The 10,466-nt window shown below is 53.8% G+C and overlaps 1 protein-coding gene across 2 annotated transcripts in view; it reads left to right on the top strand.

The window, feature by feature from the left end:
* Positions 1-6,616: 6,616 nt before the first annotated feature.
* Positions 6,617-10,466, top strand: part of LOC112123207 (dual specificity tyrosine-phosphorylation-regulated kinase 1B-like) — a 15,166-nt gene continuing 11,316 nt past the window's right edge. The window contains exon 1 of one of the 2 annotated variants that reach the window (XM_026658577.2): positions 6,617-6,867. In XM_026658577.2, coding sequence (XP_026514362.1) covers positions 6,738-6,867 — 130 coding nt within the window. In that variant the 5' untranslated portion in view covers positions 6,617-6,737. Of the gene's footprint in view, positions 6,868-9,408; positions 9,461-10,466 lie in introns of those variants that run through there. The other variant, XM_026658579.2, reaches the window with a different exon arrangement.

The raw sequence follows: 10,466 nt of genomic DNA, 5'->3' as shown, positions 1-10,466 counted from the left end.
TTTCACTCTATATGCATCCGAAGAAGTGGGTTGTAGCCCACGAAAGCTTATGCTCTAATAAATTTGTTAGTCTCTAAGGTGCCACAAGTACTCCTGTTCTTTTTGCAGATTGAATATAAGTCAACAATTTGATGCAGGTGTGAAAAAAGGCTACTATTGTTCTGGGGTATATTGCCAAGTGTCATATGTGAGACGTGGATGGTAATTGTCCTACTGTACTTGGCACTGAAGAGGCCTCAGGTGGAGTACTATGCCAATTCTGGGTGCCATGCTGTAAGACAGATGTGGACAAATGGGAAAGAGTCCACAGGAGAACAACAAAAATGATCAGTTTAGAAAACCTGACCTCTGAGGAAAGGTTAAAATAACTGGGCATGTTTAGTCTTGAGAAGAGAAGACTGAGTGGGGACCTGATAAGTCTTCAAACATGTGAAGGGCTGTTATAAAGAGGATGGGGGTCAATTGTTCTCGGTGTCCACTGAAGGCAGGGCAAGCAGTAATGGGCTTTATCTGCAGCAAGGGAGATTTAGGTTAGGTATTAGGAAAAACTTTCTAACTCTCAGGGGAGTTAAGCTCTGGAATCGGCTTCCAGGGGAGGTTGTGGAAGCCCCGTCATTGGAGGTTTTTAAGAACAGGTTGGACTAACACCTGTCAGGGATGGGCTAGATTTATTTGGTTCTGCCACGATGCAGGGGGTTGGACTTTATGACCTCTGGAGGTCCCTTCCAGCCCCACATTTCTGTGATTCCATGAATAGTTATAGTGATACAAGGCACCTTTGTACACCAGTAAAATTGCATCCACATGACTATTATTATTTATTACTTGTATTGCCGGAGTGCCTACGAGCCAGGACCCCATTGCGCTAGGCGCTGGACAAACACCGGACAAAAAGATAGCCCTTGCACCAGGGAGCTGACAGTCTAAATACAGGGAGATCGTACTGCGTTAGCTAGATCAGGGTAGTTAAAATGGTGCAACTTTTTGTGTGTAGACAAGGTGTGAGGGTGTTGGAGACGCTATTCACATTGCCATTCAAAAACTTCACCCAAATACAGCCGGCTGCTAGGAAGTTATTACGTGCTTGCCACAGACAGCAGAGCTCACCAGCCTGTGAGGAAGGATGGGCCAGTGGTTAGGGCTCTCGCCTAGAACTTGGGAGAACAGGGCTACATTCCCTGCTTCTGCCACCGACTTCCTGGGGGCAAGTCACGTAGCCTGTCTGTAAAATGGGGAAACACGGCCCTTCTTCCCGGGCTGTGAGGATGAAGCCAGTGGAAATGGTTTGGTGCTCAGGTAATGCGGTAGTAGGGGTGGATAGCACAATAGAGAGAGTCGTCTGGTCCTACTTGCCTTCTGCGTTGCATTGATTGGGTGTTCAGTTTTATAAAACCTGGGAACTTCCCCCCGACAGAGCTGGGTGAAGCGAATCTTACGCTTGTACAATATAGTTATCGAGTCAGGCAGAATAAAGTTTGTTCCTTTTGCTTTTAACTCAGCTCCGCTACCTTCCTGTTAGCTTGAATTACCTAATCCCTGTGTTCTAGCATTCCTTTTATGCCACAAGTTTAGATACACGTGTAGGGTTGTCTATGTCTGTATCTGACAAAGTACCAATCTCATTTTCCTTAGCAAGGTTCTGCAGATGTGCTTTAATAACAAGGTCAGCATGGATTTTTCCAGTATACTTAGACTGCAGCTCTCAGCTATGCTGTCTTAACTCGCCTTGGTGTTGCACATAGTGTTGGGTGATGCTGTGAATTATTTAGCAGACTAGAGGTTCTTCTGCCTTGCTTTGCTGGCTTGGGAAAGAGGCACTTTTCACTTTGGTTAACTTGTGAAGTTGGACTTGGAGATCGGTTAAAGCCAGGGCTGTCTGAATTGGGTGGAGGCCGTTTGAGAAGAGGTTTCAGAAGGCAAATCAGATTCACGCGTCACTAAATCAGTACCGCTCACGTGAGCTCTTAGAACAGCTGCACGCTCTGTGAACGCTCCCGGGAAGCTCTGGCTGAGTTAAGATGCTATTTCATCTTCCCCTCATCCCAAACCTGACTCTCAAGCTTGTAACGCCATGCCCACGGGCAGGGCGTTGGCAACGGGACTGCACCTAGGACCACTGGATCTCAAAGCACTCTCTATTGGCTGAGCTAACAGACCCAACTCTGTTAGCTCATGGCCGCTAGCAAGCTCATCCACCTCTAGATGTGGCCCAGTCACCACTAGAGCAGGACAGTGCCACAGGGAGTGGGGGAGGCTGTATGCCTTGGTGGATAGAGTCCTTGACTGGGAGACTTGGGTACTATTCCCCACTCTGCTGCTGAGTGGCTTTGGGCAAGTTGTGTCTCTGCGCCTCAGTTTTCCCATCCGTGGGGATAGTTTATAGACCCCAGAGCCTATCGTGAAGCCACTACCGAGCACATGTACGGGGTGACCAGCTTTAGTGCAGGGTGCTCCACTGGCGAAGGAGAAGGCTGATTGTGTGTCTAGCCCAGGGGTCGGCAACCTTTCAGAAGTGGTGGGCCGAGTCTTCATTTATTCACTCTAATTTTAGGCTTCGCGTGCCAGTAATACATTGTAACGTTTTTAGAAGGTCTCTTTCTATAAGTCTATAATATATAACTAAACTATTGTTGTATGTAAAGTAAATAAGGTTTTTAAAATGTTTAAGAAGCTTCATTTAAAATTAAATTAAAATGCAGAGCCCCCTGGACTGGTGACCAGGACCTGGGCAGTGTGAGTGCCACTGAAAATCAGCTCGCTTGCCACCTTCGGCACACGTGCCATAGGTTGTCTAGCCTGTGTTCCCTGGCCGAGAGACCTCTGTGGACTAGAGTCAGTCCCTGGTCTCATGAACCTTTTCCCTTTTGGGCTGATGCTTCCCAGTCTTAATCTCTCTGGAGAATAAAATTCTACAGCAGATGATAATCCCTAGTTTTTACAGAGCAGTTCCCTTACCTCACTTGACTGATTCCCTGCCATAGAATCATAGAAATGTGGGGCTGGAAGGGACCTTGAGAGGTCAGCAAATCCAGTCCCCTGTGCTGTGTCAGGACCAAGTAAACTCATTCCTGATGGGGTTTGTCCAACCTGTCCTTTAAAACCTCCAGGGATGGGGATCCTGCAGCCTCCCTTGGAAACCTGTTCCAGAGCTTAACTCCCCTGAGAGTTAGAAAGTTTTTCCTAATATCTAACCTCAATCTCCCTTGCTGCAGATTAAGCCCATTCCTGCTTGTCCTACCTTCAGTGGACATGGAGAACAATCCATCTCGGTCCTCTTTAGAACAGTCCTTAACGGGTTTGAAGACTGTTCCCAGGGCCCCCCTTGGTTGTCGTTTCTCAAAGCTAAACATGCCCATTTTTTGAACCTTTCCCCATAGGTTGGGTTTTCTAAACCTTAGATCATCTTAGAACAGTAGGGGCCTCAGCCATTAGCGTACCTCAGTCTCTCCTGTTTTCTGCCAGTGTGGCACACAGAAGTTGAGTCTCTGGAGGGCTGTAATACTTTGGTCTAATTCTGGCTGTTGTCTTAGTGCAGGGGTGGCTGGGTGGAGGCCAGTGGTCTGTTCTATGTCTGAGGTCAGACTGGATGGTCTGATCGTCCCTTCTGGCCTTGTAAAGCACTTTACAAAGGCGAGTCAGCGTCATTCTTAGAACTGGTCAGGAATTTTTTGAACAAATGTTTTGCTGCTCAAAAATGCCGATCCGTGGAAACCGAATTTTTCACAGGGAAGGGGCAGTTTAGATGAATTTCCCATTCCAAAAACTCTCAACATTTTCCTGGGATGGGAAAACCATTTCTCACCCAGCTCTAATCATCATTCCCCACTTTAAGATGGGGAAACTGAGACACACATAGTGGGGGAAGTGACTTACCCAAGGTCTCTCAGCTGCAGAGTGGGGAATAAGAATCCAAGTCTCCCATTCCAGTGCTCTCTCCACTAGGTGTCACTGCCTCCCCACTCACTGTGGAACTGTCGCCCTCTAGAGGAGACTGGGACACATGTGGTGGTGCTACTGTCTGTGAACTAACAGCAGGCCCATGCGTTTAGATGACGAGGTCCCAGGTTCGATCCCTGTTGCTGATGCCCCACTAGGGTCTTGACCTTACAAGCTGGAGAGTCTAAACCAGGTTTGGAATGAGGATCAAATTGCTTCCCAGTTACTGCAAACCCATTTTCATCACCCATTGTTGGGTCAGCCCCAGGCGCCTGAAGCGGACGGAGGCAGGGAGTGTCGGCTTTGTGTAGGGGCGGCTTGTGCCGAGCAGAGAGTCCTGTGTGCTGTTGGTGTGGAGTTGTGCAGGATGCTGGGTCCCACCCTTCAGCTCCACATGGTTTATTCTTTATTACTGATATTACCGTAATGCTGTGGATTCCCCAGTCACAGCCCAGGGCCCCGCTGTGCGAAGCACTGTATGTTGTTATTTATTAGGTGTATTATGGTAGTGTCTGGGAGCCCCTTTCATAGATCAGGACCCCATTGCGAAGGGCGCGGCACATTATTATTTATTGTGTATATTATAGTAGCACCTAGGAGCCACAGTCACATACCAGGACCTATTGCGCTAGATGCTGTACGTTGTTATTGTCTGCTTTACCATGGTGCGTAGGACCCCTTTGCGTTCAGTGCTGTATGTTATTTACTGTCTGTGTTATCTTGGCCCCCAGGACCCCTTTGCGCTAGGTGCTGTACAGAACAAGATGCTCCCCATCCAGGTTGCCGGCAGCCAGCACTGCATGTGCTTCCCTGTGCTCTGAGTTCCACTCCTAAGCTACTTTGCGCCAGCCAGGGTGACGCTCCCCCTGCTTTTAGAGACCTGGGGCTGGCACTTCCCAGCAGTGCCTCCTGGAGTTTTCTGGTCGCACCCGAAGCAGCCCTACCAGTGGGGCCCATGAGTGGAGGAGGCCAGGACTCAGGGCTGGCCGTGCCCCAGAGCCAGGTCCCTTGTGTGCTCATTGTGGATGTGTCCCTGCTGTAGACTCCAGTTCCTTGGGTTGCTGTGGGTTAGTCTGATCAGGTCCCTCCGCTGTCTCCCAGCGGGAGTGGTTGGGCATCGTTCCCTGGGGCAAATGGGCCTGTGGCTGGGTCCTTAGGATGTTCCCAGGAAGCTGCTCTGGTCCAACGGCACCAGCCATAAACTCAGCGAGAGCCGAGCTCGGATGACGTAATGCGAGGTGGCCACTGCTGGGGCCCAGACAAAAGGGTTTGATGTGGCTGTCACCCCCTTCAGGCAAGGCATTGTCTGCAGCAGCCTCACTCAGCCGTTCCCAGCCCCAGCTAAGCCTCCCGCAGTGAGCTGTTCTCCTTTCCCAGCCAGCTCCCACCTGAGCTGGGCTCTCTCCTTTCACCCCCTCTCCCCAGGCCTGACACCTGCTGCCAGTAGAGCAGTACAGCCCCTTGCTAGCCCTTCCTGGCCAGCGGGAGGTATGTACACTCCGTGCTGCCGAGGGAAGGATGGCGGCGATTCCATCCCAAGCAAGCAGGGCCCTGGGACTAGAGCTTCGGCTGGGAGGCCTGTAGAGAAGCCCTGTCAAGGGGGATGCTGTGGCGGATGCCTGGGTTTCCCATTGCAGTGTGCCCATGTGCCGTTCCTCCCGCAGGTCCAATCAAAGGTGGCCTGGGGCCCGCCTGCCGCCTCCATCTCAGGGTAACGAACCTGGTCAGGCCAGGACCCTGCCTCCCTGAGCCTTTCCACCTATCCTTTCTTTCCCTGCACATGCCCCCACAGTGTTGCACGGCTCTGTGGAGTGTGCTGGTGGCATTGTGGTGTGAGGAGACCAGTCTTGGCCGGTAGCAGGTGCCGATGGGGCTGACTGCTCAGCCAATGGATTCTGGTGGAGCTAGAATGAAGCCTGGTTAGGACCTGCTGGTTAAGCAAAGTCTCCTACACTTGATTCCTTTGTTTGGGTCTTTCAGGACTCTTCCCCACCCCTGTTTTATTCCTGCGGCGTGTCTTTGCTCCATAGGCAGCCTCTCTGCAACCCAGAGAGTGCTTGTTAAGTGGCTGCTTCCACTGAATCTCTCAGAAATAGTTAGCAATGTTGCTGGGTTCTCTGTCATTGTTAGGGTCCAGAGTGAACAACCCAAGAAACAGGCTTTTCCACTCTAGCTTGGCCAGAAACCGTAGGCCGAATGCAGGGATCCCTGCGGAAGGTTCCTTGGCCCGTGTTCTAGAAAAGACTGAGCAGGATGGATCATCGGGGTCCCTTTTGGCCGCAACTCCCTCAGTTGGTGCGAGCAGGCTCTGCTTGGGGTCTGGGTGTCTTTGCAAGGGGACTCATGTTTGGTGGGAAGCAGAATGCCTCGTACGGCTGGATTTCCTTCAGAGAGGTAGCTGGCCTGGAGGCAGTGCGTGGGCGGTGGGGGACTGCCAGGAGCCTGGCTGTGGCCCGGCCTAGCAGGCGGGCTCCCGTTGAGTGGCAGCACAGCCCTGCCCGTGCAGGGCAGGCCGGGTTGCTCAATTGGTCACACTCCTGTCCAGCTTGCTTTGGGGCTGTCGCTCAGCTGTTCATCTCGTCAGTTTCCTCTTTGCCATTTTGTTCAAACAGCTGCCTTGATCCCAGCCCCCCTTCCCCGCCGTCCTTCCCCGACCTCCGGTCTCGCCTGCGCACTGCAAGGACAGCTTCCCCGGGAGGGACAGGGAGCCGGGGCTAGCCCCCTCCATTTGCTCCCCCACCTTCGCAGGCTCTGTGCTGGGAGCAGCTGCCCACGCCAGGGGCAACTGGACACTTTCCCCCATGGTGATACCCTCCAGCATTGAGGTGCCGCCGCCTCCCGCCATGCTGCTGGCACTGCAGACGGACTGGGGCAGGAGGGAGCCCGCGTGTTACCTGCCATCTTCCCGCTGCCACAGGCAGCCATCCACAGGTGGGCCCCGGCACTGGGCGGTGGGGGATCGCTGGTACCTGCCTCATCCCTGCGTGGTGGACATGGAGGCCAGGGTTTGTGTGGAAGGGTTGGGAGAGCAAGGGCTGAGGTGGCTGGGCGAGCAGGGCTCTGTGAAAAGGTGGCCAGCGGGTGCCTCGAGGTTGCACGCTAGTCCCGTGTCGTGAACTTCTCTCTGAACGATCTGGATGTGGGGGTGAGCAGCCAAGTGACGAAATGTCTGGATGCCTCAGTTATGGGGCTGACACAGGGCCAGGGAGGGGTGCGAGGAGCTCCAGAGGGAGCTGACTGAGCTGCGTGAAAGAGTACCTTGGTGGGAGACAGAAGTCAAGTTTGCTAAATGCAAAGTGATGTGTCCAAGAGGGAAAAACTGAAACCGCTTGGACACTGGACAGGCGTGGAAACGACCCGCGAGCACTCACTGTGAGCAGCTCGGTGGAGATTTCTGCTCTCTGCACAGCTGCTGCTAGAAAAGCCCCGTCACGTCTGGGCACATAAGGGCTGTGCTGGGGAATGTTAACAAGGGAGACTTGCGTCTCTGCCCCCTCTTTGTAGCGCAGTGGTGCAGCCTCACCTGGAATAGTGTGTGCATTACTGGGCTCCCCAACTCAGAAAGGATACTGCAGAACTGGGATAGGGAGGTGTCAGAGGAAGGGGATGAGAATGATCTAGAGCCTGGAAAAACTGGAGAGAGACGGGGATTGTTACTGTAGAGATCTGTAAAGTGATCGGTGGAATTGAGAAAGGGTATCGGGAGTGTCTGTTCTCCCAGCCTCACAGCTCAAGGACTAGGGGGCGTGTGACGAAATTGAAAGATGGGGAAACTGCAAACCCATCTGAGGAAAGGCTTTGTCATCAGCTGTGTGATTTGCCTGTGGAACTGCCTGCCACTGGATGGTGATAAAGGGACAACTAAGGAGGGATATGATAGAGGTCTATAAAATCATGACTGGTGTGGAGAAAGTAAATAAGGAAGTGTTATTTACTCCTTCTCATAACACAAGAACTAGGGGTCACCAAATGAAATTAATAGGCAGCAGGTTTAAAACAAACAAAAGGAAGTATTTCCTCACACAATGCACAGTCAACCTGTGGAACTCTTTGCCACAGGATGTTGTGAAGGCCAAGACTATAACGGCTCAAAAAAGAACTAGATAAATTCATGGAGGATAGATCCATCATTGGCTATTAGCCAGGATGGGCAGGGATGGTGACCCTAGCCTCTGTTTGCCAGAAGCTGGGAATGGGCGACAGGGGATGGATCACTTGATGATTCCCTGTTCTGTTCATTCCCTCTGGGGCACCTGGCATTGGCCACTGTGTGAAGACAGGATACTGGGCTAGATGGACCTTTGGTCTGACTCAGTGTGGCCGTTCTTATGATAAGTCCAAGAACTCAACAAGATACAAAGAGGGGATTGGCATTTCTGTGGCTAATAGGAATGGCCAGAGAGAACATAATGGTACCAAAGTGGGGCAGGGATCTGAAATCCGCTGCTTTGCAGCTTCAGCTGAGCTCTCTGAGACCAGGGTGAGAGCTATTATGGGCACAGGTTATCCCCATCTGCTGCTGCAGGGGGTTTGCACCTTCCTCTGAACAATCTGGTGCTAGCAAAGATGGGATACCTGGATAGATGACTCCTAAGGGCATTCTGCGCCAACAAAATAACAATCCTGCGCACAATATTTTAAAATTCAGTGCCGATAGGACGGGCTCTTCATTGAACCCACTGAAATAAGTGGCTGCATTGCTCTAGGTCTGCTATGGATCTGGCTGGTGGAGGGGAATTTAAGGCCAGAGGGGGTGTGGCTGCACCCAACCCTGACACAGCGCAAGGACCAAGCCTGCCCCAGAAACACCCCAGGACCATGTCCCTCCGTGTCAGGTGCACCAGGTGTGGGCAGGCAGGCTCAGCCCGGCGGGATTCAAGTGTGTGGGGGGATCCAGGTGTGGGTTGAGAGGGTTCTGTATGGGGCAGTCTAGGTGCGAGAGGCGCTCTGGATGCACAGGGGCTTGTTGGGGGGTTCTGAGTGCAATGGTAATGGAACTCTGCGGGGGGGGGTGTGTCCAGGTGAAGGTGGTTGGGGCTGAGAGGGGCAGGGTCTGGGTGTGATAGAGCTTGGCAGGGGGGGTTGGGTGTGGGGGATTCAGTGGGTGGGGGGTCCAGATGCTGGGAGAGTGGGGCTCAGTGAGGTGAGGATCCAGGTGCAGCCCGCTGGGGCTCGGTAGAGTGGGGATCCAGGTGTGGGTGGCTCTTCGGGATGGTTCAGGTGAAGGGGGAGCGGGGCTTGGCAGCAGGATTGTAGGTGGGTAGGGGGGGTGAGGCTCGGCGGGAGGGTCTGAGTATGAAGGGATCTGGATGCATGGGGGGTTGGGCAGATGGGGGACCAGCTCCCCGTACAGTGATCCCTTCCCCTGCAGCTGAGGAGCAATGGGTGGGGAGTTTGCAGAGCTTCCTGCAGCCTGGAGAGAAATCTGGGCGTGGGTCTGACCTGGCCCTGGATGCTGTGCAAGGGAAGAGGAAGTCTCATCCTCCCAAGCCCAGCTGGAACTAGGAGCTGAGCCCAGCACAGGGTAGGAGCCAGCAGCCGGGTCTTCACCAGTCCCGTCCCCTGCCCCACAGTGATTTACCTCTCTGCCGGCTGCCTTGGGCACCCAAAACATACTGCTGGGGAGGGTTGCATGCTGCTCTTGGGGCTTCTCTGTCAGAAAGTCAGTTTTCTGCAGGAAAGCAAGAAATCTGCAGGGGACATGAATTCTGCACATGCGCAGTGGCGCAGAATTTCCCCAGGAGTAGTAGATGGGCCTAGGTGCTGATCCACTCTGACTGCTTCTATGTTCCTATGGCTTTTTCAGGATGCTGGTCAGATGGGGAGAGGAGCTGCGGTCGCTGGGGGTGGGTCCCAGGTCTCTGTTGACCCAAAGGGTGGCCTCAAGGCATATGTTGGGGTGTAGAGGCTGGCAGGGAGGAAGGGACTTGAAGCGGATGTTGTAGGAGTATCATAGGTAGCCCATCACCCCCCTAGGGGAGCAGGGTTGGGCTGGGACTGGCCTTGTCTGTCCTGTGGGGGGGCGGATCCCAGAGCCGGGGGCTCAGACACGCCCTGGCACCCTGCCCCTGCGCTGTGTGTGGGGCATCCCAGAGCCGGGGGCGCTGGCACCCTGCCCCTGCGCTGTGTGTGGGGGATCCCAGAGCTGGGGGCCCTGGCACCCTGCCCCTGTGCTGTGTATGGGAGGATCCCAGAGCCGGGGGCTCCATCTTTCCATAGCAATTGGCTCTACTTCCTCCTCACCGCCCCAATCAGCTGCCAGGATTGCCTTGCTCCCTGGGGGTTAAAAATAACCCCAGCAGCTGTGCTGCTTGGGACCCCACCCAGTCTCCCAGCTGGCTCTCCGGTGGCGCTCAGCCAAGTGCTGGAACGGGTCGCAGGGCCCCTCCCCAGGCCTGGCGCACAAGCTCCTCAGCTGGCGCCGGGGCAGCGCAGGACGCAGGGCCCCAATCCCAGCCTGCATGAGCTCCTCGCCTGGTGCCTGGGTGGTTCACAGGGCCCCAATCCCAGCCTGCATGAGCTCCTCGCCT

Source organism: Terrapene carolina, unplaced genomic scaffold (genome assembly GCF_002925995.2).
Source record: "Terrapene carolina triunguis isolate 2854851 unplaced genomic scaffold, T_m_triunguis-2.0 Scaffold461, whole genome shotgun sequence".
NCBI classification, from domain to species: Eukaryota; Metazoa; Chordata; order Testudines; family Emydidae; genus Terrapene; species Terrapene triunguis.
This window is presented reverse-complemented; position numbering and strand designations above follow the sequence as displayed.